Source organism: Blennius ocellaris (assembly GCF_963422515.1).
Source record: "Blennius ocellaris genome assembly, chromosome: 3".
Lineage (NCBI taxonomy): Eukaryota > Metazoa > Chordata > Actinopteri > Blenniiformes > Blenniidae > Blennius > Blennius ocellaris.
The window spans coordinates 802,533-816,220 of NC_137652.1; the positions used below are offsets into that span (position 1 = coordinate 802,533).

At 49.0% G+C, this 13,688-nt stretch overlaps 2 protein-coding genes and 1 long non-coding RNA gene across 4 annotated transcripts; 2 read left to right on the plus strand and 1 right to left on the minus strand.

Moving 5' to 3' along the window:
* The first annotated feature begins 2,419 nt into the window (after positions 1-2,419).
* Positions 2,420-4,128, plus strand: LOC308148852 (uncharacterized protein). Its single transcript, XM_080520385.1, has 2 exons — positions 2,420-2,666; positions 3,394-4,128. Exons 1-2 carry the CDS (start codon positions 2,495-2,497, stop codon positions 3,750-3,752), a joined length of 531 nt encoding a protein of 176 aa, XP_080376511.1. The 5' UTR covers positions 2,420-2,494; the 3' UTR covers positions 3,753-4,128.
* A 673-nt stretch (positions 4,129-4,801) lies between these two features.
* On the plus strand, positions 4,802-6,946 carry LOC308148854. 2 transcript variants are annotated; one of them, XR_013937209.1, is made up of 3 exons: positions 4,802-4,878; positions 5,964-6,149; positions 6,645-6,946. It is a non-coding gene; the product is annotated as an uncharacterized lncRNA (long non-coding RNA). The 2 variants fall into 2 exon arrangements; XR_013937210.1 differs by having other exon boundaries at positions 6,665-6,946.
* A 510-nt stretch (positions 6,947-7,456) lies between these two features.
* Positions 7,457-13,042, minus strand: rrp36 (ribosomal RNA processing 36). Its single transcript, XM_080520384.1, has 8 exons — positions 12,972-13,042; positions 11,821-12,399; positions 11,268-11,397; positions 10,515-10,581; positions 9,703-9,807; positions 9,537-9,611; positions 9,343-9,460; positions 7,457-9,123 (listed from the first exon to the last, which is right to left on the minus strand). The coding sequence occupies exons 2-8, from the start codon at positions 12,101-12,103 to the stop codon at positions 8,981-8,983; spliced, it is 921 nt and encodes a 306-aa protein (XP_080376510.1). The 5' UTR covers positions 12,104-12,399; positions 12,972-13,042; the 3' UTR covers positions 7,457-8,980.
* Positions 13,043-13,688: the final 646 nt, after the last annotated feature.

The window sequence follows — 13,688 nt, forward strand, 5'->3', positions numbered from 1 at the left end:
ATTGAGAAACAGACGATAGTCTAAACCAGGAGACGGTGGATCAAATGTCTCCTCCGGCAAATCAGCAGCAGTAACTCAACGTACTGAGAATATTCAGAAAGGCTCAAAACTAAAACAAACTGATCAAACAGTTGAAATGTTTAAAGTTCAAAGACAAAACAAAACAAAACACGAGCACTGAAAGGTTGAAGACAGCTGAAAAGGTCAAATCTGGATTTCTTTTGTCTTGAGAAAAGCAGAACAAACTGATCAGAGTTGGTTGAATCTTAAAGACACTTTGTGACCTGACTGTGTCCACATACACAACAAAAGGTCAAAGAGACGTCTCTCGTCCGTCTCGTCTCCTGCAGATTCCAGGGACCTGCTGGGTCTGCAAATGGGCTTTGAACAAGGTGAAGAAAGTGGTCGGAGCCAATGCCACCGCGGAGGTACAGTGTGACCCCCCCCGTCCCCCGTCCCCCGTCCCCCGTCCCCCGTCCCCCCAGGCCTTGACCCGTCCTGATGTCCCTCCTTCCTCCCTCAGAGCCTGAAGGCCCGGCTACTGACCGTCTGTAATGAAATCGGCCTCCTGAAGTCGTCCTGCCGCAGGTTTGTGAAGACCCACCTGTGGGAGCTGATCCAGGAACTGAGCACCACGGACGGCGTCAGGACCATCTGCGTCCACACCGGGGCCTGCAAGTGAGTCAACATGCGTCTTTCAGGGGCGTCCAACCTCCGTCCTGGAGGGTCCTGGAGGGTCCTGCAGGGTCCTGGAGGGTCCCGTCCTGGATGGTCCCCATCCTGGAGGGTCCTGGAGGGTCCCGTCCTGGATGGTCCCCATCCTGGAGGGTCCTGGAGGGTCCCGTCCTGGACGGTCCCCATCCTGCAGGGTTGCTCTCTTCCTCTATGATCCCTCTCTTCCTCTTTGATCCCTCTTTGATCCCTCGCTTCCGCTCTTTGATCCCTCTCTTCCTCTCTATGATCCCTCTCTTCCTCTCTATGATCCCTCTCTTCCTCTATGATCCCTCTCTTCCTCTTTGATCCCTCTCGTTCTCTCTATGATCCCTCTCTTCCCCTCTTTGATCCCTCTCTTCCTCTCTATGATGCCTCTCTTCCTCTCTTTGATCCCTCTCTTCCTCTATGATCCCTCTCTTCCTCTGTGCAGGCCGAAGGAGGAGCAGGACAGGGAGGTGAGCCAGGCTCCCACACAGTATTTCATCAAGTGAATTCCAGGAGCATCAAGAGAAGTGAAGATTCTGTATCATGACTCAGCACATCTTCAGCATCTTACTCTCACTTTTCCTCCATTACTTTCCTTTAATTGACTTAGCAAGGCTTCTACTTTTTGTTTCCGTCATGAAGTCGACGACAATAAAAAAGTGAACGCGTGAATTTTTCCATCTTTGTTTCCACAAAGTGTGACGCTAATGTTCGTCCGTTAGCGTGGAGGAGATCGACCTCCTGACCTCCTGACCTCCTGCAGGGAGGAGGAAAAACAATATTGACATTAACAGAACAGAACTCAAACTAAAATAACTTTAACAAGCATTAATTGATCACAAGAGCAGGAGAGCATAGAAAAGAAAACACCAGTAAAATGTTCAAAGCAGCTTCTGTCAGGAGTTTTGTATCATTTCATCAGACGGCGGCGGCGGCAGAGCAAAGATCAAAGCCTCCGTGCTTGTTTTCATTCAGCGTCCGGGGCGGCGAGTTTGATGAGGAGGAGCCGTGGACGAAGTCACCTGCTCTGCTTCATGCACGTCGTCACTGAAGTCCTGAAGGAAGACAAGATGAAGAGACTCGAAATGACCAAAAGCACAGAAAAATAAACAAACAAGCAAATCAAAATGGCAAAAACATCTGAACTGAAAGAAACATTGGAAAAGGCAATAAGTCAAATAAATGTCTGAAAATGTTTAAAATGTCTCAAAAGTACCGACACTGTTTCTGAGGGGGGGTGAGGCAGGTGAGGCAGGTGAGGCACTGCCTCAAGTAATAGATTACTGAAAGTAATAAATCCCTGGAAGTAATTTAAGAAATCAATGTATTATTAATTGAAGTAAACTGCCATTAAATTAATAATTCATAAAGTAATTGATTAATTACCTAAAGTGAATGAATTATTAAAACAATCTATGAATAAAAAATTCATTAATTTGAATCCATTTGTTTTTTATTCATTAATAACTGCTTGTGGACGATCCAGGAATAACCAAGTGACGAACTGTCAGTCTGGTTTCAAAAGGATTTATTTAATTCCTCAATATTCTGTGTAAAATCTAACGATTTAAAAAAAAAAAAAAGGGAAGGTGCGCTAGTCTGCGTTGATGACGTCATCAGAGGCGGAAGTTCACCCTCCGGCCGGCAGGGGGCGGTGCTCCCCTCGGAGCCCCGCCCCCAGGGGGCGGAAGCAAAACACTTTGGGCGGAAGTGCTCGCGGAGCTGCGCTCTTTGTGGACCAGGTGGACTCTCCGGACCAGGTGGACTCTCCGGACCAGGATCGTTAAAAACCAGCATGTCGTCCTCGCAGCGGCTCCGGGAGGCCATCGTCCGGCGGCTGGCGGCCGTTTCTGACGACATCTGCTCGGCCTTCCAACAGACCGTGGACGGGTACCGGACCGAGATGGACCGACAGCGGAGGCTGCTGGACGTGGTGTGGAAGCCCGACATCCAGCTGCACAGGACGGGTACGAGCCTCTGGAGCCGGGGCCCGGGACCCGGGACCCAGGCCTGGAGGGGCCAGGGTCTCCTCCGGGCCTGGAGGGACCAGGGCTGGCAGGTCACTTAGTCATGAGTTCCTCGGTACTTCCCTGAGATAGTAATCAGATGCTTTTTTCTGATTACTTATTTTCAAAAGTATTTACTTTGTTTACTTTGCACAATATTGAAATCAAGAAAAAGTGTTTAGTCTGTTAACGTGTGGCTGTTTGTGTGTTCATGAGAAAGATAAATACAACTTTATAGATGTACTTTATAGATGTACTTTATAGATGTACTTTATGGATGTACTTTATAGATGTACTTTATGGATGTACTTTATAGATGTACTTTATAGATGTACTTTATGGATGTACTTTATAGATGTACTTTATAGATGTACTTTATAGATGTACTTTATGGATGTACTTTATTCAATTAGATACTTTTTCAACTGAAAAAACCCCAGAAAATCACATTTTATTAGTGAAGATAAGTCACATTTTGTTTTATGAAATAACTATTTTATTCAATGGGAAAACTGAAGTTGTGTTTTGATACAGAAAACTTTTTCAAAGAGAGGAAGTCAAACAAAGAGCAACTCGACAGAACACACACACACACACACACACACACACACACACACTCTGGTAAAATGTTGTTAAAGTGGTAAAAATATAGATCATTGTTGTTTCTGGTGCTTCTTTCTCCCCTCAGACCTTCAGCTTCTCCTGAAAGAGGAGCCGGGTCCAGCCCAGGGTCCAGCCCAGGGGGGGGAGGAGCCGGGTCCAGCCCAGGAGAAGGACCCAGGTCCAGCCCAGGAGAAGGACCCGGGTCCAGCCCAGGAGGGGGAGGAGCCGGGTCCAGCCCAGGAGAAGGACCAGCAGGAAGACGTTGAGGATTCCAGTCTGAAGGGGTCTCCGGAGCCGGAGGGTCCCGGGGGGTCCCGGGGGGCCGGGGGGGGCAGGATGTGTGCCGAGTGCCACGTCTGTGGGAAAACCTTCAAGCTGACCTTCCATTTGAACCGACACCTGAGATCCCATGACAAGAAGAAGCCCTACCTCTGTAAACCCTAGGGGGGGGCATATATACACAATTATAGAACAGATTCTTGTTCTTGAAAGGATTTAAAGTTCTTCTTCTTTATCTTCTACTTTTACTTTGAAGGAAATGCAATCAGAAAGTCGTCTTATTGTGCTTTTTGCTCATCTTGTGTCTCCAGTGGGAGTTCCAACTGTCATTCATTCATTAGTCTGCTGTTTATGATGTCACACACACACACACACACACACACACACACACACACTCTCGTGGATGTGACTCGACAGACTCAGATTTTTCACTGCAATGTTTTGTTTTATCTGAATATGTTTGACAGTTGTACTTGATGGTTCCCTGAAGTTTTCAGTTTTGTTTTCCCTTTAAGATTGAACGTTTTGTCAGTGCTTCCTGTTGTCATGGGGGGGGGGGGGGGGTTACATAAACTCCAGATGTATGGCATGCTGGTTCAAAGATTGTCAGAATAAATAAATTTGATTTAACTTTTTTAAATGGTTGTATTTATTATTACAAAACAAAACATGTTTGCTGAAGTTGGACAAATTGTGAAGGTGAAAGCTGCAGCAGTTCATCCGTTCATCCATTCATCCCGTTCCGACATTGAGGCACAACAACCTCTTTACTAATTCATATTTTAGTCCTGAGCTGCATGTCGAAACTTCTTCCTTTCTAATCCCACAGTTTTTATTAAAGCAGTGTTTAAAGTCGGTACTACTTTCCTTAATGATGTGATGACAGCGTAGTGATATTGTGTGTGCTGCGGTTTGAGGCTCATGTAGGAAAAATATAAAGTTGTGTTATTGTGTGAGAAGGAGCGAGAGGAACAAGTGATCAATCTGTTTCTTAATTTATTGATATTATTGATCCGCCATATCCTGTCAGGCTGTGAAGAAGCGTAATACAAAGAATTTCAGCAGGAAACCTACTTTTTAAGTGTAAAATTCGCGGAGTTGTGATCACGAGGCTCAGTCAGGATGAACGCGCAGGGTGACCCATCCAAGATGGCGTCGCGCTGTGGCTTTAAGAAGCGGGAATGTGACGTCATTTCCGCACTGTGTTACATATGTTTATATGCGGAAATGACGTAGCACAAAGAAGCCGCAACATGGTGGAGGAGCTGGGTCACACGGTCCGCTGCTGAAGGTGAGTTCGTCTCTACTCCTTTACTCCTCCACCTCCTCTCTGCTCCACCTCCTCTACTCCTCCACCTCCTCTCTGCTCCTCTCTACTCCTCCACCTCCTCTCTGCTCCTCTACTCCTCCACCTCCTCTCTACTCCTCCACCTCCTCTCTCCTCCTCTCTGCTCCTCTACTCCTCCACCTCCTCTCTGCTCCACCTCCTCTACTCCTCCACCTCCTCTCTGCTCCTCTCTACTCCTCCACCTCCTCTCTGCTCCTCTACTCCTCCACCTCCTCTCTACTCCTCCACCTCCTCTCTACTCCTCTCTGCTCCTCTACTCCTCCACCTCCTCTCTACTCCTCCACCTCCTCTCTCCTCCTCTACCTCTCTACTCCTCCACCTCCTCTCTACTCCTCCACCTCCTCTCTTCTCCTCTACCTCTCTACTCCTCCACCTCCTCTCTTCTCCACCTCCTCTACCTCTCTACTCCTCCACCTCCTCTCTTCTCCACCTCCTCTACTCCTCCTCTACCTCCTCTACCTCTACTCCTCCACCTCCTCTTCTCCTCCTCCACCTCCTCTCTTCTCCACCTCCTCTACTCCTCCACCTCCGCTCTACTCTACTGACTGTTGGTCTGTGGTTTCCAGCTGAGTCATGACTTTAGGGACTGACTGGCCTGTGGTTTCCAGCTGAGTCATGACTTTAGGGACTGACTGGTCTGTGGTTTCCAGCTGAGTCATGACTTTAGGGACTGACTGGTCTGTGGTTTTTTGCTGAGTCATGACTTTAGGGACTGACTGGTCTGTGGTTTCCAGCTGAGTCATGACTTTAGGGACTGACTGGTCTGTGGTTTCCAGCTGAGTCATGACTTTAGGGACTGACTGGTCTGTGGTTTCCAGCTGAGTCATGACTTTAGGGACTGACTGGTCTGTGGTTTCCAGCTGAGTCATGACTTTAGCGACTGACTGGTCTGTGGTTTTTTGCTGAGTCATGACTTTAGGGACTGACTGGTCTGTGGTTTCCAGCTGAGTCATGACTTTAGGGACTGACTGGTCTGTGGTTTCCAGCTGAGTCATGACTTTAGGGACTGACTGGTCTGTGGTTTCCAGCTGAGTCATGTCTGTACGGACGTTGTGGAGGAACTACAAGGTCCTGATAGTGATGGGTTCTGGTCTGGGTCTGATCCACTGGGGCTGGTTCCACCTGAAGACCCTCACCCTGCACCGGCCCAGAGACCAACCTGTCCCCGAGCCCGGCATCGTGTCCTACGTCTGTCCTCCCACCAAGTGACACAGGTAGTCCTCTGGAGACACAGTGTGTCCTCGTCTCCTCTCCTCTCCTTCTACTCTCGTCTCCTCCTCTCCTCGTCTCCTCCTCCTCTCCTTGTCGTCTCCTTTCCTCTCTTCGCCTCCTCGTCTCCTCTCCTCGTCTCCTCTTCTCCTCCTCCTCGTCTCCTTCTACTACTTCTACTTCTTCTTCTACTTCTAGTTACTTCATGTGAGACAGAAGCTCAGTATCAAACGTTGGTTCGTCTCTTAGAAAGTCAGAAGCTCCAGAACAAAGTCGTTTCTTCTACTACTTGTAGTTACTACTACTACTACTACTACTACTTGTAGTTACTACTACTACTACTAGTTACTTCATGTGAGACTCTCAGTAACAAACGTTGGTTCGTCTCTCCGAAGCTCCAGAACAAAGTCGTTTCTCACCAAGTGTCATTGTTGGAAAACAAAGTGTCTTCAAGCTCAGCAGTGTAGAAGACCTGAGGACCTGTCTGTCTCTGTCCCCAGGACCTGTCTCTGTCCCCCAGGACCTGTCTCTGTCCCCAGGACCTGTCCCTGTCCCCCAGTCTGCCATGAGGTCTGGGTCCTGGCTCAGGAGGAACTGGATGTGGGCTGCAGGCGGAGCCTTCGTGAGCCTCCACCTGTTCACCTGGGTCCTGCAGAGGCTGGTGAAGAACCAGGTCCGGTCGGAGGTGTCTGTCCACCAGGCTGAGGACAGGCCCCGCCCCCCCTGAGGGCCACGACCCCCCTGAGGGCCCCGCCCCCCCTGAGGGACACGTCTGTGTGTGTGAATATATATTTAAATAAAAGACAAACAGTGTTTCTGTCTCTGAGTCTGAAGGATCAATGACCTGTGTGTGTGTGTGTGTGTGTGTGTGTGTGTGTGTGTGTGTGTGTGTGTGTGTGTGTGTGTGTGTGTGTGTGTGTGTGTGTGTGTGTGTGTGTGTGTGTGTGTGTGTGTGTGTGTGTGTGTGTGTGTGTGTGTGTGTGTGTGTGTGTGTGTGTGTGTGTGTGTGTGTTAAAGACCATTAGATTGTTACTGAAGCATCCAGATGAGAATGTTTTCATCACTGACACGTTTATGTTACTGAGTTACTGTAATAGAATCATTATTGTAGAGTTACTGTAATAGAATCACTATTGTAGAGTTACTATTTTAGAGTTACTGTAATAGAATCACTATTGTAGAGTTACTGTAATAGTTACTATTGTTGTTCGGACTTTTGTTTTCCCAGCCCTCCGAACAGGCTTGTCAAGCAGCACACAATGGTACAACTCGTGTTTTCTGTTTTTATTTCCTTTGTTGTAAACTGCATATCTTCTCACTGGGTATGAACAGCTACAAAGGTACACATGCACACAGGTACACAGGCACAGGTACACAGGTACAGGTACACAGGTCATAAACCTGGAAGTGATAAATAAAACAATCACAACATATTCTTTAAACATCACTTTGTAAACAAATAACCTTCTTAAGTCTTGATAGTCATCCACATTCATTATAGCGGAGATAGCTCAAAAGACTACATTTCCCAGAATGCCCCGCTCCTACTGAGCATGCTCAAAGCGACACTATCGATCACGTGATGTAAACATTGGCACGCTCGTGCTTACAAACTGCACCCGTGCCTTTCAAACACACATTCAACGGGATTTAACTAAGGTACTTAAACACACAACACATCACCCTATCGAGTTAGCGTCAGCCACCAGGTGCGCTAAATAACTAAGGTATTGGATCGAGCTAACGCTAAAAGCCAAATGCTAACTAAGGTTTAAACATTCTCGCCGAACATCCAGAGCTATAAATAACTTTCGACTACGTCACACACGGCAGCGCGAGACAGAGAAACATTGTGGCATACGCTCATGAACAGAAATCAACATGCAGTGTTATCAAGTCACATGATCAACTACATACCAACGGGCTGTGTGCTCCTGACAATGGTCCAGGTGAATGAGGAACTCGCCAGGTATTTCAAATGAACCGTGATACTTGCGCATGCGTTCAAGCATGACATGAGAACTTAGACATACAGCCAAACTATCGCTGGATATATCTAAACAATCACACTATGGCCAGAGATACCTGAACAATTATAAAGCTTGAACCACTTATCTCCATTATAAATTAATTTAAGTTAAGTTATTTAGACCGATTATTTTTACATTATTATAATTATTATTATTTTCTTTTCCTTTTTTACAAAGTGATAATGAGACTCAACAATTGTAGTTATTGTAATATTGTTACTCAAATGTAGGAAAACAACCCAAAAGTATTTATTCACACTGATTCTGGTTAAAAAACCAAACAATGAATTCAAAACTTGACAGAAACGTTAGTCCAGGAAAGACGTTCAGACGTGATTCTAAGATGGATTAAAAAAACGCTGGACACCAATAGAAAGTTTTGCTGACGTAGTACTTAGTACTTGCTGACGTAGTACTTTAGAAGAGCCAGTAAATCCTCTCCAGCCGTGTTCTTCCAGGTGGTTCATGAGGGGGCGGAGCCTCGGGGGAGGTTCTGATCATGAGGGGGCGGAGCCTCGGGGGAGGTTCTGATCATGAGGGGGCGGAGCCTCGGGGGAGGTTCTGATCATGAGGGGGCGGAGCCTCGGGAGAGGGTCCTAATCATGAGGGGGCGGAGCCTCGGGGGAGGTTCTGATCATGAGGGGGCGGAGCCTCGGGGGAGGTTCTGATCATGAGGGGGCGGAGCCTCGGGGGAGGTTCTGATCATGAGGGGGCGGAGCCTCGGGAGAGGGTCCTAATCATGAGGGGGCGGAGCCTCGGGGGAGGTTCTGATCATGAGGGGGCGGAGCCTCGGGGGAGGTTCCTGATCATGAGGGGGCGGAGCCTCGGGGGAGGTTCCTCCGGTCCTTCCCAGCGTTCCTCTTCCTCTTCTTGCTCAGGAACGTCTCCAGTTTGCCGCTTTTCTTCAACTCCTGGTATTTTTCTGCCAGATGAAGCTTCTTCTTCTCCGCTGGAACACAAACAACAACAAACGTGTTCAAAACAAACAACAACAAACGTGTTCAAAACAAACAACAACAAACAGGTTAAAACAAACAACAACAAACATTTAAAACAAACAAACGATCTGGTGGATCGTTTATGTCAACAGCCGTCCAGGGAGGTCGTCTTCCTCATGGGGGTCCAGTCCTGATGGGGACCAGGACCAGGACCAGGACCAGGACCTCACCTGTGTTGATGAAGAAGGGTGAGGCTCCCTGAGCCACTCTCTCTCTCTGCTGCCTCTTGAAGTGAAGGTCTCTCTCCCTCTGCTGCTCTCGGCTCCTCTTCTCTCTCTCCCGGTTCTCCTGCAGGCGACACCAGAACTTCAGGACAAACTGGGTTTCTGGAGAACCATGGAAGGTTCTAGTGAAGAGAACTCACCATCCTCTTGAGGAGGAACTGCAGCTTCTCCTTCTTCTGGTTGTTCTTGGTTCTGCTCAGCTGCTTCTGGATCATCTGCAAACATCAACACGTTCTAGCTGCTGCTGCTCAACGTTCTCCTGAAGCCTCCTGCTCGGAGAACCAGGTTCTCCTGAGGCTCTCCTACCTGCTTCTCTCTGGACTTGATGTCGTCGATGAACTTGTACGTTTTGTCGAAGATTTCAGCTTTATATTCTCCTGATAGATCATCGAACCGAGGATCTCTCTGCGTCTGTGGAGGAGAACATCAGGACAGGAGGAGAACATCAGGACAGGAGGAGAACATCAGAACAGGAGGAGAACATCAGGACAGGAGGAGAACATCAGAACAGGAGGAGAACATCAGGAGGAGAACATCAGGACGGGAGGAGAACATCAGGACGGGAGGAGAACATCAGGAGGTGAACATCAGGACGGGAGGAGAACATCAGGATGGGAGGAGAACATCAGGACGGGAGGAGAACATCAGAACAGGAGGAGAACATCAGGAGGAGAACACCAGGACGGGAGGAGAATATCAGAACAGGAGGAGAACATCAGGAGGAGAACACCAGGACGGGAGGAGAACACCAGGACGGGAGGAGAACATCAGGACGGGAGGAGAACATCAGGAGGTGAACATCAGGACGGGAGGAAAACACCAGGAGGAGAACATCAGGACAGGAGGAGAACACCAGGAGGAGAACATCAGGACAGGAGGAGAACATCAGGACGGGAGGAGAACATCAGGACGGGAGGAGAACATCAGGACAGGAGGAGAACACCAGGAGGAGAACATCAGGACGGGAGGAGAACATCAGGACAGGAGGAGAACACCAGGAGGAGAACATCAGGACAGGAGGAGAACACCAGGAGGAGAACATCAGGACAGGAGGAGAACACCAGGAGGAGAACGTTGCTGAAGGAGGAACTCGGGGTTCAGGCGTCTCCGTCACTCACCGGCTTCCTGACGGAGGTCACCTGACGGAGGAACGGAGCCGGACGCTTGGAGGAAACCTCGGAGGGCCTGGAACACGGAGAACATCAGCAGTCCACCAGAGGAACCAGAGGAGAGCAGCTCCTCTGGTTCCTCTCCCGTCATTTCAAGCTGAACGACTTTTATTTTGTAAATCCCAGGTGTCGTTCCATTCAAACGTTCCTCGTGACGTTCCAGAGTTGCTGTTTGACTGAAACTGATTAAAGCTTTGATCTACTGAGGGACTTTTCACTGTGGGGTGTTGGAGGTTCCAGCTCGGAGAACCGTCACAGCAGGAAGACGTTCTCTACTCCAGTGTTTTCAACCTTTCTGAGCCAAGACACACTTTTGTCTTTGGAAACATCTGGAGTCACACCTCCACCTGCAAATGTTCAACTCTGCAGCCTCTATTAACAATAGAAAGTCTTTCTCATCACTTTACATTTCACCGGCAAAGTTCTGTGCTGCCCTCTAGTGGTGAAGAGTATTTATACAGGATTACTCTGCAACACACTGTCGCTGAGAGAGTGAATGATTTTTTTAGAAAATAATGTGAAATGTGATGATTCCCCCGGCTCAGCTGACGACCTGGAGGAAACAGCAGAGGGTGGAGAACTCTGGTCTGGACTATATACCGGACGTCTGCAGTCCTGAAGCACCTTGACAAACATCTGGAAGTCTGATCTAAACCCACACTTCTCTTTAGAAAATACTTTTGTTTGGCCAAAGTTCTCCACCTGTTCTTGTTCAGCCTCTTCTTGCTGCTTCCGGCCGTCTTCCTGCTGCCATGAGCCACTTGACTGTAAACCTTCGTCCCCACTTGCTTCTGCAGCGTCAAGACGTCCTCGAAGGACATGCTGGACAGCTCTGACACACACACACACACACACACACACACACACACACACACACACACACACACACACACACACACACACACACACACACACACACACACACACACACACACACACACACACACACACACACACACACAATATTAAAAAGTTATTGAATCATTTAAAAATGAACCAAGTTTACTTCTTTTTGAGCTCAAAGTACTTTCCAATAAATAACAATAAACTGAATAAACGTCTCCTTTCAGAGTTTCTGTCTCCGTGAATAAAACAACTTTTCCTCATACGACCGGAATTAAACTGATTGTGTTCCACCGTGTCAAATACTGGAAACCTTGCACGCACGCGCACACGCACACACGCACACACACACACACACACACACACACACACACACACACACACACACACACACACACACACACACACACACCTCGTTTCACGTCTTCTGCTGTCTGAACCTCACTGCTGCCAGCGACGTCTCCCGACTCTTCATCCTCCTCCTCTTCCTCCTCAGATGCTTCACTGCTCTCTTCAGGGTTTTCCTCCACGTCGTCTTCATCACTGTCTGTATCTCCTGCTCCTCCTCCTCCTGCTCCTCCTCCTCCTCCTGCTCCTCCTCCTCCTGCTCCTCCTCTCTCAGTGAACAGTGTGAAGTTCCTCCCTACATCAGAGTCTTCGTCACTGCTGCTCTCCTCCTTCCTCTTCTTGGGCATGATCAGTCAGTCAGTCAGTGAGTCAGTCAGTCAGTCCTGCAGTCAGTCAGTCCTGCAGTCAGTCAGTCAGTCAGTCAGTCAGTCCTGCAGTCAGTCAGTCAGTCCTGCAGTCAGTCAGTCAGTCAGTCAGTCCTGCAGTCAGTCCTGCAGTCAGTCAGTCCTGCAGTCAGTCAGTCAGTCAGTCAGTCCTGCAGTCAGTCCTGCAGTCAGTCAGTCCTGCAGTCAGTCAGTCAGTCCTGCAGTCAGTTGACCACCACAGGAGGATGAACTGTAAAATCACTGCAGTAGTTCAGGATCTGTTGAGATCAAAAGGATAAGAAAGTTCTATTAAACCTGATCTGTGTGTGCAGATCTGTGTGTGTAACTCCTCCTCCTGCAAGAGGAGGAGGAGTTACTCCTGCAGGAGGTGTTATTGTTACTAATAACACCTAATAACTCCTCCTGCAGGAGGAACAATAACACCTCCTGCAGGAGTACCTCCTCGTTATAAAGCGTCCTGTTTGTCACAAACTCCGTTGACTGAACTTTACAGACTAGTTGTGATTCTCCTGGTAAAACGGGACAAAGTTCCTTTCAGCTCAGAACGTAACGTACTTTTGTTCGTGAATACGGGTCGTTTTTCCCTGGACGGTAGGAAAACCTACGTAAGAGGAAGATATGCGATTTCCTCCCTTCTGATCCGCAGTGACTCGCAGGAAGGTTTCATGAAGGAGGGCACCAGATAACACGGGAACAAGTTCCACCGTAACACGCCCAGCGTGTGTCGGCCCGTTTCTCCGCGGGCAGAGAGCGTCTAATGGCGGCCAGGCTGGGCCCCGGGGCCCGGTGTCTGTCCTCCGAGGGCCAGGGACAACGAGAGACAACCCACCTGGTAGGACAACTGCTGTGACGGTCCTGGAGCAGAACGTGTCCTCATGGACCCGGAAGTACAACCTCTTCTTCTTCTTCTCTTTCCTACTCGGCTTCTTCTTCTTCTGCTTCTTCTTCTCCGGCAGTCTGGAGCCTTTTGGTCCTTTGCTGCCGCCTGCAGGCGGTTTATAGAAGCGCTTTGACGTCTATTAACATAAAGGAGGAGGAGGAGGAGGAGGAGGTGATGAAGGAGGAGGAGAAGGAGGTGATGGAGGAGGAGGAGAAGGAGGTGATGGAGGAGGAGGAGAAGGAGGTGGAGGACGAGGAGGAGGAGGAGGTGATGGAGGAGGAAGAGGAGGAGGAGGAGGAGGAGGAGGAGGAGGAGGAGGAAGACTTTAAAATGTAAAGTTTCAGTTTCTCTGAGGGTCGTAGGGCGGCAGTTCCAGTTGTATCCAGCAGGAGGGGGGGCAAGGGAAGGCGGGGAGTGGTGGATTGGTGGTGGGGGGGGGGGGGGGGGGGGGGGGGCGTTCCGCAGCTCAGAGCAGCTGGTCGTGATGTCATCAGGATTATCCTCAACAGGAAGCTGCAGTTTGTTTTCCGCCTCCATCGTCAGAGTCTCTCTGGACCCTGGAGGAGGAGGACAGCAGCCACGGTGGGGACAGAGGACAGTGAGGACAGGTGAGGACAGTGAGGACAGGTGAGGACAGGTGAGGACAGTGAGGACAGGTGAGGACAG